The following is a 16,534-nucleotide window of genomic DNA, read 5'->3' as shown; positions in this document are numbered from 1 at the left end:
GTTCATGCAACTTCTGGAAAATTGCTGGGTCACGTCGCCGGCACCTCACTTGCACCATCTCCTTCCCACACGCTGTTCCTGAGCCTTTTCCATCCACCCATGGCCTCACAAGGGATCCTTGCATCCCTGGGTCCATGCCTGCCACTCCCCAAGTGAGGTTCATGCCAATTGTTTTGAGGGGACATTTCTGCCCTGGGCTGTGTCTTGTCCCACTAGTTCTCCAAATTGCTATGCCGCAGCCAAGCTGGTGGGTATCAGGAATCCTGCTGCCTCCCTGTGGGGACATGGTTCCCCGTTGGGATGAGGTTTTCTGGAATGATGGCCAGAGGCATTGGTTGAACCTGGTGGGTCCCGTTACTTCGGCCAGCACCTGCTTCCCTCCTGCCCCTGCGGGCGTGTGGTCAAGGCGAGTGCCACTGACCATGAGTCAGCAAAACCCGGCACCCTCCTGGCCCCGCAGCACTGTGTGACTCAGCAAAACCCCGTGTGGTTCTTTTGGGCAAGGGGCCAAGGCATAGTGGGTCCCCAGCATCTGGAGCCTGACTGCAGAGGCATTATTGCTGCTGCTGTGGGCTCCAGCTTGTGGGTCTCCTCCTCTTGTCCCCCTGGGTACTGGCAGCCCTGTGCTGAGTGGCCGCAGGCAGGAGTGGGTCAGATATAAACTAACCCAACTGTGGTCCCACCCAAACAAATGAACCTTCCCCAAGGGCTCTAGACCCCTTTGCAAATGCGCTTTGCAGACAAAAGGGATAGTCCTGATGCCAGGCCCAGGGCTCCCCTTCACCCCTTACAGGCTTTCGTGGAGCCCTCCTCCCTGCTCTTTGAAGTGGCTGGGAAACTATAGCCGGCCAGGCAACGCCGCCTGGGCCCCAGGCTGGAGCACCTACAGCAGCTCCTCCTCAAGGGTTTCCAGTTTGGCCAGTCTCTGCCAGAATCCTGTGGCTATGGAGTTGGGTTCCAGCATGCAGGTGAGGATGGCATGCCCTGTACCATCACATATTGTAGAACAAAGTCTTTGAGCAGAGTTAAGAAGTCTGGACCCATCTGTGTCTGTTTTGTTAATTCCAAGAGATTTAAAGGCAAGCTTTGCTGTTAGCAAAGCTGTTACGAACGAGCCTTTGCTTGAGCTTCATGGTAACAGGGCTTGTGTCTTCATCCAGAGCTGCTCTCATACCAGTGCAAGAGGGTCACTGCTTTTAGATGGGCTGCTCCAAGTGACTTATGTGTCCAAAGCACCAGTGAGGCCAGACACTTCCTAATGGTTTATTGGGAAAAAGTGAGGATTGCGCTATGTCAGGGAATGTTACAATACTAATTCTCTCCTGGGTGCTTGCAGGATGGGAAGGGATTGGGGGCCTTATCCCCCAGAGCATTTAATCTGGCTCTGGCTCTTGGCACCAGTGGTTTTGGAGCTGACACTGCTGTGCCTGTGTGCTGAGGGAGTGGTGGCTCCAGCAAGGAGCCAGGATTTCTGCATTTGGGCTCCCTCAGCACCTCTGTGGAATGTTTGCCCTGATGTCAAAACCTTGAGAGGTACAGTGGGTATGTTTAAACAGGAGCTGGGAGCACGTCTGGGTATTTATAGGCTGGGACTGTGAGAGTTTATCTTAACAAGATAAACTGGCACGAGCCTGGGATCAGGGTTTTTCACACATTTTTCCTTATTTGTGGAACAAGATGGAGTGCCATGGCTGAGGTGTCTAAAGAACGCAGAGATGTGTGAGAGACAGCTGAGGAATCCATCCCTCCTAACTCCTATTTTTGTCACAATGGATGAACCCCTTTCCTTGCTAGTCTGTCTCCCTGGCCCCCTGCATCCCCCCCTGGCTCCAGGGGGTGAACCAGAGCACTGTCCCCTGCAGCCACAGCTGTGGGTGTGGGGCGACGCGCCCCTGGGAGCTGGCCATGCTTTCGCAACCTTGATCCCTGCTTGAGAGGATTCTCAAGGTGGGGGGTCAAATGACTCAGCTCCAGAGGCTCCAGCTGGGAAGAGAACCCCTGCCCCAACTCTGGGAGATTGGGGTCTCCTCTGTCAAGTGACACCAGGCTGTCCCACCTGCCCTTTGCCACATGGGCAGGGACCTGATGCAGCTTAGTTTATAATCATAGAATCCTTTAGGCTGGAAAAGACCCTCAAGATCATTGAGTTCAACCATTAACCCAGCACTGCCAAGTCCACCACTCAACCCTCAGCACCACATTTACATTGCTTTCAAGTCCCTCCAGGGATGGTGGTTCTATCACTTCCCGTTCCAATGCCTGAACACCTTTTCAGGGCAGAAATTTTTCCAATATCCAGTGTAAAGCTCCTCTGCCACATCTAGAGGCTGTTTCCTCTCATCCTGTTACCTCCTACCTGGGAAAAGAGGATGACCCTCACAACCCCCTTTCAGGTAGTTGTAAAGAGCAATGACATCTCACCTGAGCTTCCATTTTGCTGAACACCGCCAGCTCCCTCAGCTGCTCCTTGTAGGAGTTGTGCTCCAGACCAGCTCCACTGCCCTTCTCTGAACACGCTCCAGCAGCTCAATGTCTTTCTTGCAGTGAGGGGCTCAGAACTGGACACAGGACCCGAGGTGCGGCCTCACCAGTGCTGAGTACAGAGGGAATATCCCTGCCATAGCCCTGCTGGCCACACTAGTTTTGATACAGGCCAGGATGCCATTGGTTTTCTTGGCCACTTGGACACACTGCCAGCTTATATTCAGTTTCAAACACCTTATTTTTTGGGGGGCTCCATTTGCAGTCTGACAACATTTTGTCGGGGATGCTACGGTGGCCTGTTTGTCCTTACATATAGCTGTGTGTTTGCCTTCACCCTTTCCTCCATGGTTTTTTTCTATATTTATTTATCATAATGGTAGCCAATGCCCTGAACTGCAATGACCTAAAGGGCAAGGAAAGCTTCCATTCAGAAATGCAGATTTTTGGGTTTTTTTTGCCAAGCTGCAGGTGGGATGTTTAGAGGACAAATGTCTTCAAGTTCAAAAAAATGCGTTTCTGATTTCGAAGCTTGTTGCTAAAAGAGAAAACTACTCCTCCGTCTGAGCTGAGCAGAGCCACAAGCCTGGGCAAGTCTGGTTTCAAACAGCCTGACTCCGACTCAAGGTGCTGGTGCCAGTGTGAAGGTGCTGGATGCAGCTCATTAGCAGAGCCTGATTCACCATCCCTGGGATTCTGAGTATATTAGTGGTAACTTTTTCCTGGCACAGTGCCAAGACCTCGCCCACTCCCAACACCATTTCCTAAACTGATGTACAATTCACAAAGTGGGGGTGCGTTTTCCAGTGGCACTGGCACATCCCAAATTACACCCTCTTTCTGGGTGACACCCACAAAAGCAAACCTGAAGGTGGTTTAGTAGTAGCTCTGTCTGATGGGAAACCTGGGAGCAGGGGAGGGTTTGCACTGAGCACAACGAAGTGACTCATGCAGGCCCTGACGGTTGTGTCCCATCTGTGTAGGCGCTGGGGAAGATGTCCTTGGCATCATGAGTTGGGGCAATCCTCGATCCATTGGTGTCGGCTGACTGGGGCTGGTTTGGAGGCAGCTGGCCAGCAGCCTGCTTAAATGTGTTTTGGCTGCCAGCATGGGCTGCAGTGACCTTGGGGAGATGCTAAGTGGAGTTGCAAAAGGCTTAGGCTGGGTGGTAATTGTTCCTTTGGTCTCTCTCATGCTGCAAAAACCCTTTGTCCTGGTGGAAGGTGAGGACGGCTCACCGGTGGCTGGGTGACACAACTGGGTGACACGACAGGCAGGGACCCTGAGAATGGCTCCATCCCCATCAGGGCCATTTGCAGCAGCCTTTGAGCATGAAGTGCTTTCACCCCAGTGGACTTCTCCATCGGATCCTGCTCTTCCAGCCTTTCCCCTCTAGCTTTTGAAAAAAACCAGAAAGCATTTATGTGGCAAAATACTTATGGTCTTTAATCCTGTGAGCTGCCCTGGTGTTTTCACTAAGGTTTACTTGCACACCACCTTGCCTCAGTGGGCTGCTGCCAAACTCTGCATTGCCTGTCCCTGTGTCCCAGGCACTCCGTGGCCCTGCCCAAATCCTTGCCACCCCCGCACCACCTGCCCGCTCCTGACCCTGCTCGGCATTAGATGTCCTTCGTCATCCCCTGGCCCATCCTTCTGCATGGCTGGTGACACACCTGGGACCCACCTTGGGGAGGAGGGGACCTGCCTCTCCCTGGCTGCTAGCCCTGTCTGCTCCTCGGGGCAGGGATCTCGTGTTGTTTGCCTCACCCGAGTTATTTTGCAGCAGGCTGAAATTGCCAGGGACAGGCAACAACAATCCTGGCAGACACTGGCAGCAGGCAGCGTGACCGGCGGCTGACGGGATGGGATGGTAAGTGGCAATGATGGTATTGATTCATCCCCACCCACGCCAGGATGTGATGGGGAGCACAGGGACCCAACTCACCTTGTCACCTCCTTGAGCAATCCCTGCTGTAGTCCCCATGTGAGCCCATCTTGGGGTGGGGGGGTATCGGCTTGCTGGTGGGGTTTCCACGCATGATGAAGAGAATTGTCTCCAGCCACATCCAAGCACACCATCTGTCTCATTTTCTTAGCCAGCACTAGATGTCATTTATTTTCTTTAATTTCCAGCAGAAGCTGCCCCAAGAAGGCCATCATTTGTGCAATCATGTCTCCTCAAAGTGACAAAACACTGAAGCAATTGAGACTTCTGATCCTGGGAGGAGTGTGGGCTCAGGAAGACGAGGGTCAACACCCCATTGCAACCCAAGGATCGGCTTAAAGTTGCAATGTGTTTTCTTGGATTGGGAGCAATCAGCTTCCACTGGTGATTTGGTGAATCAATCTGGACCTCCTGGGGCAGTTTCTGCTGGGTCAATATGCCCACATAAGCTCTGAATTCTAATTGATTGTCACCTTTCTCCCAAGCTCCATCTTCACATGCCACCCCAGCCATTATATCCAGTGTGACTGCCTGGGGTTAAGATTTTAAACCCAGGTTTAAACACGTCGGCAAACAGAGTCTGTAGCTTTGCACACCCTCTCTCTGACCTTCTGCACACAAAACACCCTGTTAATAATTTTTTGCAGTGTGGGATGTGGCATCTCAGCCTCTCTGGCTAACAACCCCTGAGTGTTTCCCAAGGAGCACTGCCACCAGGGTGACTTAGGGTTAGGGTTATGGTCAAAAATGTGAAGATGCTTTGCTCCGTGCTTGTGACCAAAGGTGCTTGTAGGTTATGGGTGGAGGGAGGTGTGGGAACATCCTGACAGACAGTACAGCTGTGCCCAGGTCTGCAGCCTCCAGCATCCTCTCCTGCTGCAGCCAGAAGTCAATGAAGCCGAACAGTTCGGACACTGCCACTGCAGCGCTGGGTTGTTTTGTTTTTAGCATTGCAACTCTGAATTGACTGGTGCAGTGAGTGGGGGATTAAGGGCACGGTCCTGGGCAAAGGTCTCCTGTGAACTCCTCGGGGCCAGGCAGCTGCAGCCTCTGATCCCTGGGGTCACATGCCCCACTCCGAAACAAGGGCCACTTGTTTGACATCGCTGGCAGCACTGGGCTTGGGAGAGGAGGCAGCTGGTCTGCTTGTGGCTGAGCAGAGGAGGACATTGCCCGCTTACCTCTCTGGACCAGGAGGGTGTCTTGGGGGTGTCCCAAGCAGTGCTAGAGGGGGACACCTGGACACCAGGCAGCTTTGCCTGGGGTTGAAGGGGTTTGTTGGAAAGCAATGGTCAGAATCAAGTGCGGGTCCTCAGAGTCCACTTTTCACTCCTTTGCACTTCTTTTACTGGAGTGGAAAGGTGTGAAACCCAGCAGGGTTCAAAGGGAGCCTGTACCTGATGGTGACACAGGTGCTCCTGCCTTGCCCTAGCCGCCAAAACATGAGATGGATATGAGAGAAACGTGTTACAACCAGCCCCAGCAGCTAAACCCTCTTTGGGCTGCAGTAGCAGGAGACCCTTGGGCATCAGCAACCCCTTGAAGGAGGGAAATCAAGATACCTTGGAAAGCCAAAACCTAAGGAGCATCCCAAGCATTAATGAACTCATTACAGACACTTCTAAGACAGAAACAGCAAGTCTGTCTGTGCAGCGGGGCATGAAGCTGCATCAATCCTTTCTGGAGGGTGTTTCTGATGCTCCATCTTCAGAGCAGGGCAATAAGGGCAGTTCTGATGCTACACATTTGAGCCAAGGCCTGAAGCAGCTGCACTTGGCCCTATATGATGCAACCCTACAAGCATCGAGTTTCCTTCCTTTTTTTCCTATTTTGGGCACGTTTTACCCTGTCATCCCCCACTGTGCTGACAGTGCTGGAGGAAGGCATGTGGCACTTTCCCCCTGCCTCAGCATCCCACGCACTGCGATGGCTCACGTGGGCCTGTTCCCACCACTCTTGACTCAGCTGATTTCCTCTTGCCCAAGGCATTGACCAAGCTCCCGCTGGCCCTGTCCAGGCATCGGCAAATGTGACAGATTGGAGTGGGGGAGGATGTCGAGGACCACCGTCACCCCCACCACTGGCTCCGTGCCCCCACCACCAGTTGCCACCGAAGCAGCTGGCTGTGCACGGTGAGCAGGGCTGGAGACGGGCGCGTGGATCACCGCATGGAGCCTGGTGGTGTCTGACCTGCATGAAAGTGGGACGAACATCTGTACCTGCTTACTGGTCGTGTTTTGAGCATCCTGTAATTAATGTTTGCTCAGCTGACGGCTGCTTAGCATCATTAGCAGATGATGAGTAGCTGATGTTGTTGATGTTGCTACCTTGAAACATCTAATTTCAGCATCTAGACTGAGCAAAAGGGCAGGGGGCCAGACTCCTGGTGCCAAGACTCTGCCAGGCTTTGCTGCTTTGGAGGTGGCTTCCTATTAAAACCCTGCACACAGGCATCCCTGCCCACCCTTAGCCACCAGAGTAGGGACAGGACCTGTGCTGGCAGCATGGTGGGGCCAGCAGCACCCTTTGCTGGGTCAAGGTGTGCAGAGTCCCCAAGCCCAAGGTAGCAGGAGTGAGCTTGGGGACACAGACACAAGATGACATTCAGGAGCTTAATCCAAAGCCCATTGAAAGTTTATTTTGTATTTAACCCATCTTGATGAACGTGTATAACACCTAATAAATAACTGAATGTCTGTTAAGGAGCACCGAGTTATCCCACCCCTCCTCCCACACTGCTGAACACAGGCACGAGGAACAAGCACTCACAATGGGATGCTTGTTTATTTATTTATTGGGCAGAAAAAGCATTGAAAAGAGAGCAACACTTCTGAAGCCTTTAAAAAAATTACTGATTATGCTGAGATTAAAAAAACGAAGCCAGCGTTGTCTTTATCTCCTCAATCCATAATCCCACTGCCACCTGAGCAGCCAGTTCGGTTTTTTTTACGAGGCAGCTCTGGAGAGCTGACAGGGATTTGAGGTGCCATGTCCCCAGGCAGCACAGTGGCCCCTAGTGGCGACTCACATACAGCCCCGGGGAAAGAAACCCGCAACGGAACCTTGGGGGGCTGCTTGTTGCCAAGGAAAATTAGGAGCTGAGTCCAAATTGCCAGAGGAGAGGCTCCCCTGCATGGGGTGTGCCATGATACCAGAGAGAGAACCGAGCACACCTACGAACCCCATCAGCAGGGAGCAGTTGCTCCCGAGACCCTCACCCACGCCCTCCACACACAGCTCTGGAGACCCACTTAAGCTTGGCCATGGCACCCAGTCCTGCCCGGGCCCCTTCGGTGGCTGGTCTGCAGCCCTGGCAGCCCTGGCTCCTGCATGGCTTGTGCTGCAGGCAGCCCATCTCCACTGCCCTCTCCTGGTAGGACATCGGAGCTATGTGGCAGCTTTGTCTCTTGGATGGACCTCAGTGCTGGGTTGCAGCTTGTTCCTGTACTGTAGCTGTGGGAGCTGAGTGTCCTACAGGTCTGTGTCTCCTAAGAGCACTCTGTGAGCAGCCTGCATGCCTAAGGAAAACTGACTTGTGCTATAACCTCTTTTATAAGGGGGAATAACTTAATAAGGGCTTGCTTTCTTCAACCTGTTTACCCATTTCTAAAAGGTTTGTAGGTCCTTTACAGTTTTGAAATCTTTCTCTTCTAAGTTTGGCTGGAGCTGCCTGAAGGACTTGCTAGCACATCAGTGTCCTCAGGAAACCAAGCTGAGTGTGTCTGGTGAGGCAGGGTCTTGAGGGCTCCCTTTAGGCAGAGAACCTGGGAATAAACCATAGAATCATAGAATGGCCTGGGTTGGAAGGGACCTTAAAGATCATCCAGTTCCAGATCCCCTTGTGAGGGTAGGGGGGGACACCTCTCACTAGATCAGACCCAGAGCTCCACCCAACCTGGTCTTGAACACTGCCAGGGATGAGGCTTCTACACCTTCCTTGGGCAACCTGCTCCAGTGCCTCACAACCCTCATAGTAAAGAATTTTTTCCTAATATCTAATCTAAACCTATGCTCAGTTTGAAACCACTACCCCTTGTCCTGTCCCTCCAGGCCCTTGTAAACAGAATCTCTCCATCTTTCTTGTAGGCCCCTTCGGGTACCAGAAGGCTGCAATTAGGTTGCCCTGAAGCCTTCTCCAGGCTGAACAAACCCAATTCTCTCAGCCTTTCCTCGTAGGAGAGCTGTTTCACCCCTCTACTCAACTTGATGGCGCTTCTCTGGACTCACCTCAACAGGCTGATGTCCTTTCTGTGCTGCTCCATCTTGGAGACTGCCTGAGAACAGCCAAAGCTACTATTTTTAGTTCATGCTTCCTTTAGCTCATGTGTGTGGCAAGTCCCCAGGTCCTACTGGGCATGTAGGTGTAGTCCTCAGTGTCACAGCAAAGGTGTCTTTCTCTCCTAGAGCAGTTGCATCTTTTCGCTTTATCCTAAGACCTAAAGGACCTCATATCAGCAGCAGAAATGAGCATTAAGTTTTGCATGGGAGTCCACGCTCTTGTCCCCTTTTCCTGAGATTTACTTGCTGCATGTCAGGAAATCTCTCCTTTTCCACCATAAGGTTTGCCTCCAACTGGCCCAGTCCCCTGCGTGGCTGGGGGGGGAGGACTGCAGCCCATCAGCAGCAGGAGGGGACCCAGGCAGAGGGCACACCCACATTTTGAGCCCCTTGGATGTTATGAAGCCCATCATCAAAGAAGATGTGAGGCTGGATCTGGGCGAGGATGGGGCCCTTGGGAGCCCCATCCATGAAGAAAGCCTCATCGATGGCCAGGCCCCATTCCCGGAGCGTCTTGATGGCTCGGATGCCCATGTCCCGGCCGCTGCGCGCCGTCACCAGGTAGGTGCGGATGGGGGATTTTTCCTGGCTGAACTTCCTGCGCATCTTCCCAAGGTGCATGGCAAAAGTCTTCAGGGGACCCTGGAAGCACAGCAAGACAGTTGGGAGTGGGTGAAAAATAAGGAGACAGCTACTCTGCCTGTACAAGCTACTTGTTCCTCTTCCAGGGTTCCTCAGGGCTCTGCAGAGCACAGCAATGTCTGTGGGCTGCAGGACTGGGCAGTCTGGGACTGGTGCGGTGCACTGGGGTGCTTGGGAGGAAGGTGAGACTTGTGGTGCTCATTCTAATCCCAAAGTAACCAGGAAGGTACATCTCAGTGAGCAGTGCCTCTGGGTCCGAGTCCTGCAAGTGGTCACATCCTACAAAAGGTGATGTTGAGGATAACCACAATCCTGGATATTTGGGAGCTGATGCTCACTTATAGGAGAAAACAGGCCAGATCCATTTCCAGGGGGACTCCAAATCAGGCCCACACCAGGGACTGAAGGGTGGATGCCTAGGGAATTTGTAAGGATTTGTGCTTTTTTGGCTGCTCATGGCAAAGCCCAAGTGGCAGTGATGGCAGAGCCTGTGGGTGCCCAAGGAAGGGAGGTGGCATGCTCACCTCTCCCATGGGCACGGCCTCCATTGCGTGCTCGTACCGCACTGCCCCCTCCAGCCCGTGCTCCTGGAAGATCTGGTCTGTCTCGTCGGAGAAGAGCACGGCATCCCCGTCAAACACCACGCGGAGTGGGGTGCTGGGGGCCTGCACCTCTTGCTGGAAAATGAGCGCTGCTGAGACCCCTGTGAGACAGAGCAAGGTGGGGGTCAGGAAGGACACCGCCCCTGGGGGCAGCTTGTGCATGGCAAGCTCTTCCCCACACATCTGCTGCAGCCCCATCCCACACCACCATATCAGGATCTCCAAGCCATGGAGCCTTCTGTGGGAGTCGACCCAGCCTTTCCAGGGCTGTTATGCCTCCATGGGGATGGACAAGGAAGTGCTGCTGATCAGAGACCAAGAGATCTCTGCTAAGAGATGGTGTGTGGTTGTCAAGGCATGAGCAGCCCTCCTCCTGGTGCTCGCTCACCCTGCCAAGCCTGGCTTTAATGTTCAGATTTAGCTCTGTGCTGTGAATAACACAGACTGGCATCTTCATTGATTGGTGTAATTGGCTTAATTTGGCTTAATTCCTACAAGCTGCACCCTGCCCACCCTCATCCATGGATCCAGGTCCCCAGATGGGGGACACTTGTCAGAGCAATGATGCTCTCAAGGAGGCTCCAGGAATGTCCTGTGTAGACAAGGAAAGTCCAGGCTGCAGATGTCTTGCTCCTGACCTTGAAGAACGTGGCCAGCTGATGTGCTCATACCCAAGTGAATTAATAGGAAGGCAATTAACCCCATTAGAGCTGTGGGGAGACTGCACTCCCTCCCATCTAGGTCAAACATGTGCTTTCATCTGTCTCTGAGCACACAGTAACTCTACATGTACCAAGGCAGCAAATTTCTATGGCATCCTCACAAAGCCCTGGGAATCACTGATGCACTCTCATCGATCAGGGAGCAGCCACGGCATTGCATCTCTGGTTAAAAAGGCTTAAATATCAGGCAGGGAATGACCAGCCCATGGCAGAGCTATGGCAAGAATGATGCATAGAACACTCAGTGACTTGTGAAGGCATCTGAGCAACCCTGGTGTGTTTGCAGGCTACTGGTAAAAGGACAGAAGAGGAGACTGAACTGTTCAGGACTGTACTGATATTCAATGCCATCCACCGCTTGCCCCTGTGAAACCTTGGGTCTGGTGCTGCCTCTTTGTACTGGGCTACTTGGGAAAAGTGTGGTGTGTTTGGGGACGTGGGATGGAGAGGAGAACGTACCTCTCTGGAGGGCATTGCACACATCTGTCCTGTCAGCTGAGAGGAAGAGCTTGACCCCGTGGGACTTCAGGTACTGTGTGGAGTCCTCATCGCTGACAAAGCAGAACTTGGAGATCTCCAGGCCTTCAGGTCAGGGAATGTGAGAAAAGTCTGTTATGGAGCAACATCCTCTTCACAGCCCCCCAGTCCCTCCCTGGGTTTGGCATGCTTTGCTGCAGGAGCTCAGGGCAATGAATTTCCCAGTACTGTGTGGGGAACCTGCCCACGTTCTGGCTGCATCTTCTTGTTCTATTGCTCCTACAAAACTGTGGAGTGCGGTTAAATATTCCCTCCATCTCTCCTTAAATGAGCATTCCTCATGACAGCACTCTGGGATTTAGGGGTCTTTTATAAAGAACTGGGTTTTTTCAGTAGCTGACTGAGGATGTCCAGGCTGTGCAAAATGCTGCCAGACCTCCTGGTGGTGTGAAGGATATGGCTGAAGGGAGCTGGGCTCTGCCAAGGAGCCTGCGCCCTGGGTGTGCTCCAGCACCCTGGGCAAGCGGCACGGGGCTGGCAGGAATTGAGCTTGTTTCCAAGAGAACCCCTTCCCCTTGATTCTCCTGGCTCTCCATTTGCCACTGATGATCCACTGTGGTGCCTTATCTGTTTCACAGCCGCCTGGGGGAAGCAGGCACCCCCAGGGATGGGTCCCTCTTACCATAGTGTTTGGCGCTGTTGATGATGCGTGCTCCGCTCTCTGGGCTGTTGTTGGAGAGCACCAGGATGTCAAAGAGGTCATTCTCTGCTGGGTTGCTCTCCAGCATCTTCTTGTTCACATACTGCACTGCCTGTGAGGACAAGATGGGACTCTTTTGGAGAGGCATGACTGCAGTGGCTTTGCTGGGGCTCTTCTGCAGTTGAGTTTAGTGGTTTGTGCTCTGTCAGCTATGGCAAAGCTGGCATGTTATGGAGAGCCAGACGGAGCAACCATCCTGCAAAACCCATTGCTAGGGAAGCAGGGAGCAGGATATCTCACCATGGGGGAGATGGACTGATGAGGAGCACAGGTCTTTATGCCCTGCCATGAGGCCCAGAGGCCAGGCCAGGGCCTGCACCCTGTGATGATGGGAGCTGAGACTTACAGCTGAGAAAGCTGAGCTTTCACCCCATCCTGCAAGTGTCTGCATGTGCCACCAGCCAGGTGTGGGGCTCACCTGGATGAAGGCAAAGGCTGTGCCTGGTGGGAGGGGCTTGTCCTGGTTGGCCTGCTGGTGCCTTGTGTACTCCTCCTTGCCCTTCTCCAGGTAGAGTTTGTGCTCCTTCTCCAAGTTGAAGATGGCTCTGGTGGTCACAGCAATGACCAGTGCCTTGCTGGGATCTTTCTGCAGGACAGGGAGGAAAGAGGAGTCAGGGGACAGCAAAGAAGGAACTCGTGGAGGTGAGGTGAGTGGGGGAAACAGGGCTCCACCGACCAGAGTGATGGGGTTGGGTGTTGGAGGTATCACCCATGTGTCACGGTTCCTGATGCCAGAGGTACGAAGCCCAGTCTTCATCTTCAGGCCAGCAAGGATGGGGCTGGCAGTTGTGAAACCCTAACCTGTCTGGTAAGTCCCACATCCTCCAAGGACAGCTCATACAGAGGGGATTGCTTCATAATTTTGCAGTTTGTGGGCACAGTACAGCCATGGTTTGTGCTGAGCTGGGCACTGCTGGGTTTCTCTGCACGTGCTGGTGGTTTTACCCTTTGTGTCTGTTCTGGGCAGTCTAATAAAGTTTCTGTGTACATACAGAAGCTGCTGCTTTCTCCCTGACCACTCCAAAATTTAAGTGTGAGCAAATGTACCTGCCCTTTCCATGCAACTGGAGGTTCAGCCCTGCAACTTCTTTCCATGTGGAAATCACATGGACCTCCCTGGGACCAGATGCTCAGCAGCCCTGAGACAGGCCTGTTCTGCTAAAACCTAGGCACAAGCAATTGAGGCCACCACAGCTCTGCATTGCAATTGAGGCCACCACAGCTCTGGGTTGCGGTGTGTCCTCTCCTGTGGCGGCATTTCAAAACTTGGTTTAGAAATACCGGATGCGTGTTTTGTAATGAACAACCTTTTACCTGTTTCACCTTGGTGTTTATGACTGTGCTTTCAGGCTCTGCCATCTTCAGTTTTCAGCTTCTAAGAGAAAATATAAAACTGACAGATTATAATATAGCCAATCTACAGAAGGGGAAGAGTGGAAAGGAGACAGGGGACATCCTACCAACCAAGTGGAGCAGCCTAAATGAACTTGCTTCTGCTGGCAGCAGCTCTGCTCCCAGGAAAACTGTTCTAATAGTTCCAATTAAATATGATGAAAAAGTGGCTTTTCAAACACAGATCATTGCTTTATTTTTATTTATCTCAAAGGGTACTTTTCTTTGTGTGGAACTGCTGAAAGCTGTTGTGGAGCTATTTTCCCAGCAAAATAAGGCTGTCTTTAAAAGACAAAATAGATCAGATCTTATGGGTAGGTTTCTAGGTCACATCCTTATTGCCTTTTTTGCTACTTTTGCTCGAATGGTGAATTTGCATCTACAAATGAATGAGCTCATTACTCTGCAGCTGTAAAAAGCCAGAGTAAGTAGAGATGTGTGGGTGAGGGCTTGAGTGCAGGCTGGGACTGGGGCTGGTCTGCCCCTCCACAGCCCTGTGAGCCAGCCAGGCCGTACACTGAAGGTCTCAGTGCTACTCCAGGTCTGGCAGATGAAATCTTCGGGGAAGTACATGGGTCTGCCTGTGAGGGCAACTGAATCATAATCCCATTTATTTTCGTACACCCAGGTCCTGTGGTTTCTGTAACCACCATGCTGTACACTCCACTTCTATGTACTAGTCAGTGCTAAAAGTGGATCTTCAGGATTCAGCCTGTGGGATGGGAGCTGTTCCCATTCCCACCAAGGGGGAGCCCATGGGGGTTATTTCCATCCAGTAGCTCCAGGATGGAAACACTGCGGGGTTTCTCTGGAGAGCAGAGGAAGAATGACTGCTCTACATGGATTGCTGGGAATGGCAAGGGGGTTAAAACTTCATTTATCAGTTTATGCCCTACCTGCTTACTGGGCTGGGGGTTGTGCAAGCATAGACCAAAGCCAGCATGCAGTGTGAAGGGCAAGTCAGGGTCTTCAGGGAGACCTTTCTTTTGTTCCAATGTCCTTTAATTGATTTTTGTTATTCAGGGACTGCAAAGCGTTTCCTGGGCTGGTAGGCAATACACTTGTCTGAGAGCCAGAGCCTTGCCATGGGGAGCTCCGGGCTGGCATGTGCACCTCCTGACTGCCTCCGGGGTGGAAAGTCCTGCGGCAGGGCTGCTCCCCCAGCCAGGGGTGCGTGGAAAGCCAGGAGATATTGAGCATCCCTCTGCTTCCTCCATCCCATATCGCATGCTGGGAAGGGGTCTCCTCTCAGGGACCAGGGCAGAGGGTGGCAACCACCACCCTAGACGAGCAGGGAGAAGCTTTCCTCTGACAGAATCTCAGCCAAGTGCTTTTCTGAAAGTCAAAATTGAATGCAAGGAGGCAAAGGAGCTGAGCAGCCCTTCCTGGTGGGAGAATCCACCTCCTAATGTCTGTTCTTCCAAGTGCTGCAAACCAAGCCTGACTTCTCCTTCCCACCTCCCTGCCCCCAATGCCTCTAATGCCCGCAAGTGCTGTTCGCACACAGGCGGGTGCTGCTGGTCCCCGCAGCTGCGTAGCGGGGGGCAGATGTTACCCCCCTAGACACAGACAGGATTTTGTCAGAGAGAAAAGCCCAAACTCACCCCGAGCGCTGCCTCTGCTCCGCAGCACAGCCTGTCCAGCGGCAGCATCCCAGCTCTGCCCAAGACGCCGCTGTTTATATTTCCCCCTCCCCGCGCTGGCAGGAAGCAGGCAGGAGCCAGGATGGGGTGCAGCTCCGCTTCCCGGCGTGCTGGGATTTGTAGGCAGCCAGGTGGTTGGCGTCGTGCCCGGGCCAGACTGCATTTCCCAGCTGGCGTTGCACAGGCGGATCGTGGTCACCCAGGCCTAGTTAGGGACACAGCCGCGGCCAAGCCGGGGAGGCGGCTCAGCCCTATTCCAGCTTCTGGAGCTCCCTCGGAGCTTGTGCTCGGTGGCCGCGCACTGCCCACAGGCGCTGCCGCGGTATCTATTTCTGCAGCCGGAGTATTTATAGCATGCCTCTAGACCTCTCCTTTCCCAGCCTCTGAATACACAGTGGTTGTAGTTTTGACCAAAAATATAGGGGTACCTGCACCAGAGTGGCTCACAGCGGTTGCAGGGATGCGGGGAGCAGAGGGTTGTGCAGAGTGTGGCAGGGTGCAGAGGAAGCTTACCGTATTTACAATTTTCCTGTAATGTCTTTGGATCCCTTTTCCCTTCTTTTCTGAAAGCTTTCTCTCAGATAGCGCCCTGAGCAGGGGTGATTTTTGGGCTAGGATCTTGCTTTTCTGGGTAGCTGTGTGGCACCCAGCCCTGTGAGGCTCACGGTGCTGGAATATTTCAACACCCCCTTTCTCTGCAAGAGTGTGATTGGCGATGGGGAGGGGGGAGAAGGAGGTAGGGGGACGAGGTGGAAAGGAGAAGGGGAAAGGAGCTGACATGACCTGCTGCCATCCTGCAGCTCTTCCCTTGCCCAGCTAGGCCATGTCCCTGCCCCACGGCTGGAAAAAGGTCCAGTGCAGCAGCCTGCCCAGCCTGGCTCCTGCCAAAGGAGACCAAACCCACCTGCACTAAGGCAGCTGTCTCCCTGTATGGCACCAGGTTATCACCAGTATCACCAAATCTCCTCTGAAAATGTGAGAGGCCTCCAGGGTCCTGTGCACTTGGCTTCACTGAGATCATAGAACCAGAGAATGGTTTGGGTTGCGAGGAATCTTAAAGTTCCAACCCCTACATCATGGGCACTGATGCCACATACTAGATCAGGTTGCATAGGGCCTCATCCAAACTGGCCTTGAACTCTTCTGGGGATGGGTCTCTGGGAAACCTGTTCCAGTGTCTCATTACTCTCCGAGTAAAGAATTTCTTCTTAAGGTCTAAATCTCTCCTCTTTTAATTGTCTTTAGCAAACAGCCTGTTGAAAAGACTGCTGATATACTCAGCTTTTAGCATGCTTTTGCAGACCCCCTTTCCCTGACTGATTTTATTGGACATATTCCCTTTTCTGGCATCCCCATAATGCATTTCTCCTGTGCATCCTCTGGGCCTGCCAGTTTAGAGCAAAAAGTCCCACCCCCGAGGTTTGCTGCAGCATCATTCCTGCACCATCTCCTGGTCCTGGAGGTGATGCTTCTCTGAGCAGCAGGAGTGCAGGGCACTTGTGAGTAGGGTTGTGGTTTGGATGGCTGAGGGGCAGCCCCAGCCCCTGTCCCATGGCTAGGCACTTGGTATGGCAATGCCTTGGTGGTCATGT

The 16,534-nt window shown here is 53.0% G+C and overlaps 1 protein-coding gene across 4 annotated transcripts; it reads right to left on the bottom strand.

Moving 5' to 3' along the window:
- Positions 1-8,765: 8,765 nt before the first annotated feature.
- Positions 8,766-15,977, bottom strand: LOC113950938 (cytosolic 5'-nucleotidase 1A-like). 4 transcript variants are annotated; one of them, XM_027651363.1, is made up of 9 exons: positions 15,847-15,974; positions 15,456-15,531; positions 14,904-15,052; positions 13,222-13,282; positions 12,326-12,493; positions 11,830-11,959; positions 11,130-11,252; positions 9,871-10,049; positions 8,766-9,346 (listed from the first exon to the last, which is right to left on the bottom strand). In XM_027651363.1, exons 4-9 carry the CDS (start codon positions 13,264-13,266, stop codon positions 9,044-9,046), a joined length of 948 nt encoding a protein of 315 aa, XP_027507164.1. In that variant the 5' UTR covers positions 13,267-13,282; positions 14,904-15,052; positions 15,456-15,531; positions 15,847-15,974; the 3' UTR covers positions 8,766-9,043. The 4 variants fall into 4 exon arrangements, with proteins under 4 accessions (XP_027507164.1, XP_027507163.1, XP_027507165.1 ...); XM_027651362.1 differs by lacking the exon at positions 15,456-15,531 and having other exon boundaries at positions 14,904-15,112; positions 15,847-15,973; XM_027651364.1 differs by lacking the exon at positions 15,456-15,531 and having other exon boundaries at positions 15,847-15,962.
- Between the last annotated feature and the right edge of the window lie 557 nt (positions 15,978-16,534).

Source organism: Corapipo altera, unplaced genomic scaffold (assembly GCF_003945725.1).
Source record: "Corapipo altera isolate COAL_440 unplaced genomic scaffold, ASM394572v1 78, whole genome shotgun sequence".
Classification (NCBI taxonomy): domain Eukaryota; kingdom Metazoa; phylum Chordata; class Aves; order Passeriformes; family Pipridae; genus Corapipo; species Corapipo altera.
Note: the sequence above shows the minus strand (reverse complement) of the source record. Positions and strands in the feature narration are given on the sequence as shown.

Bases quoted from the DNA above. Each gene is read 5' to 3' on its own strand.
- LOC113950938 (XM_027651365.1), bottom strand. From the start codon at position 13,266: ATGGCAGAGCCTGAAAGCACAGTCATAAACACCAAGGTGAAACAG. The intron at 12,494-13,221 runs GTAAAAGGTTGT...CCTGTCCTGCAG, and splicing joins TAAACACCAAGGTGAAACAG to AAAGATCCCAGCAAGGCACT. The intron at 9,347-9,870 runs GTGAGCATGCCA...CTGTGCTTCCAG, and splicing joins AGGCCGTGCCCATGGGAGAG to GGTCCCCTGAAGACTTTTGC.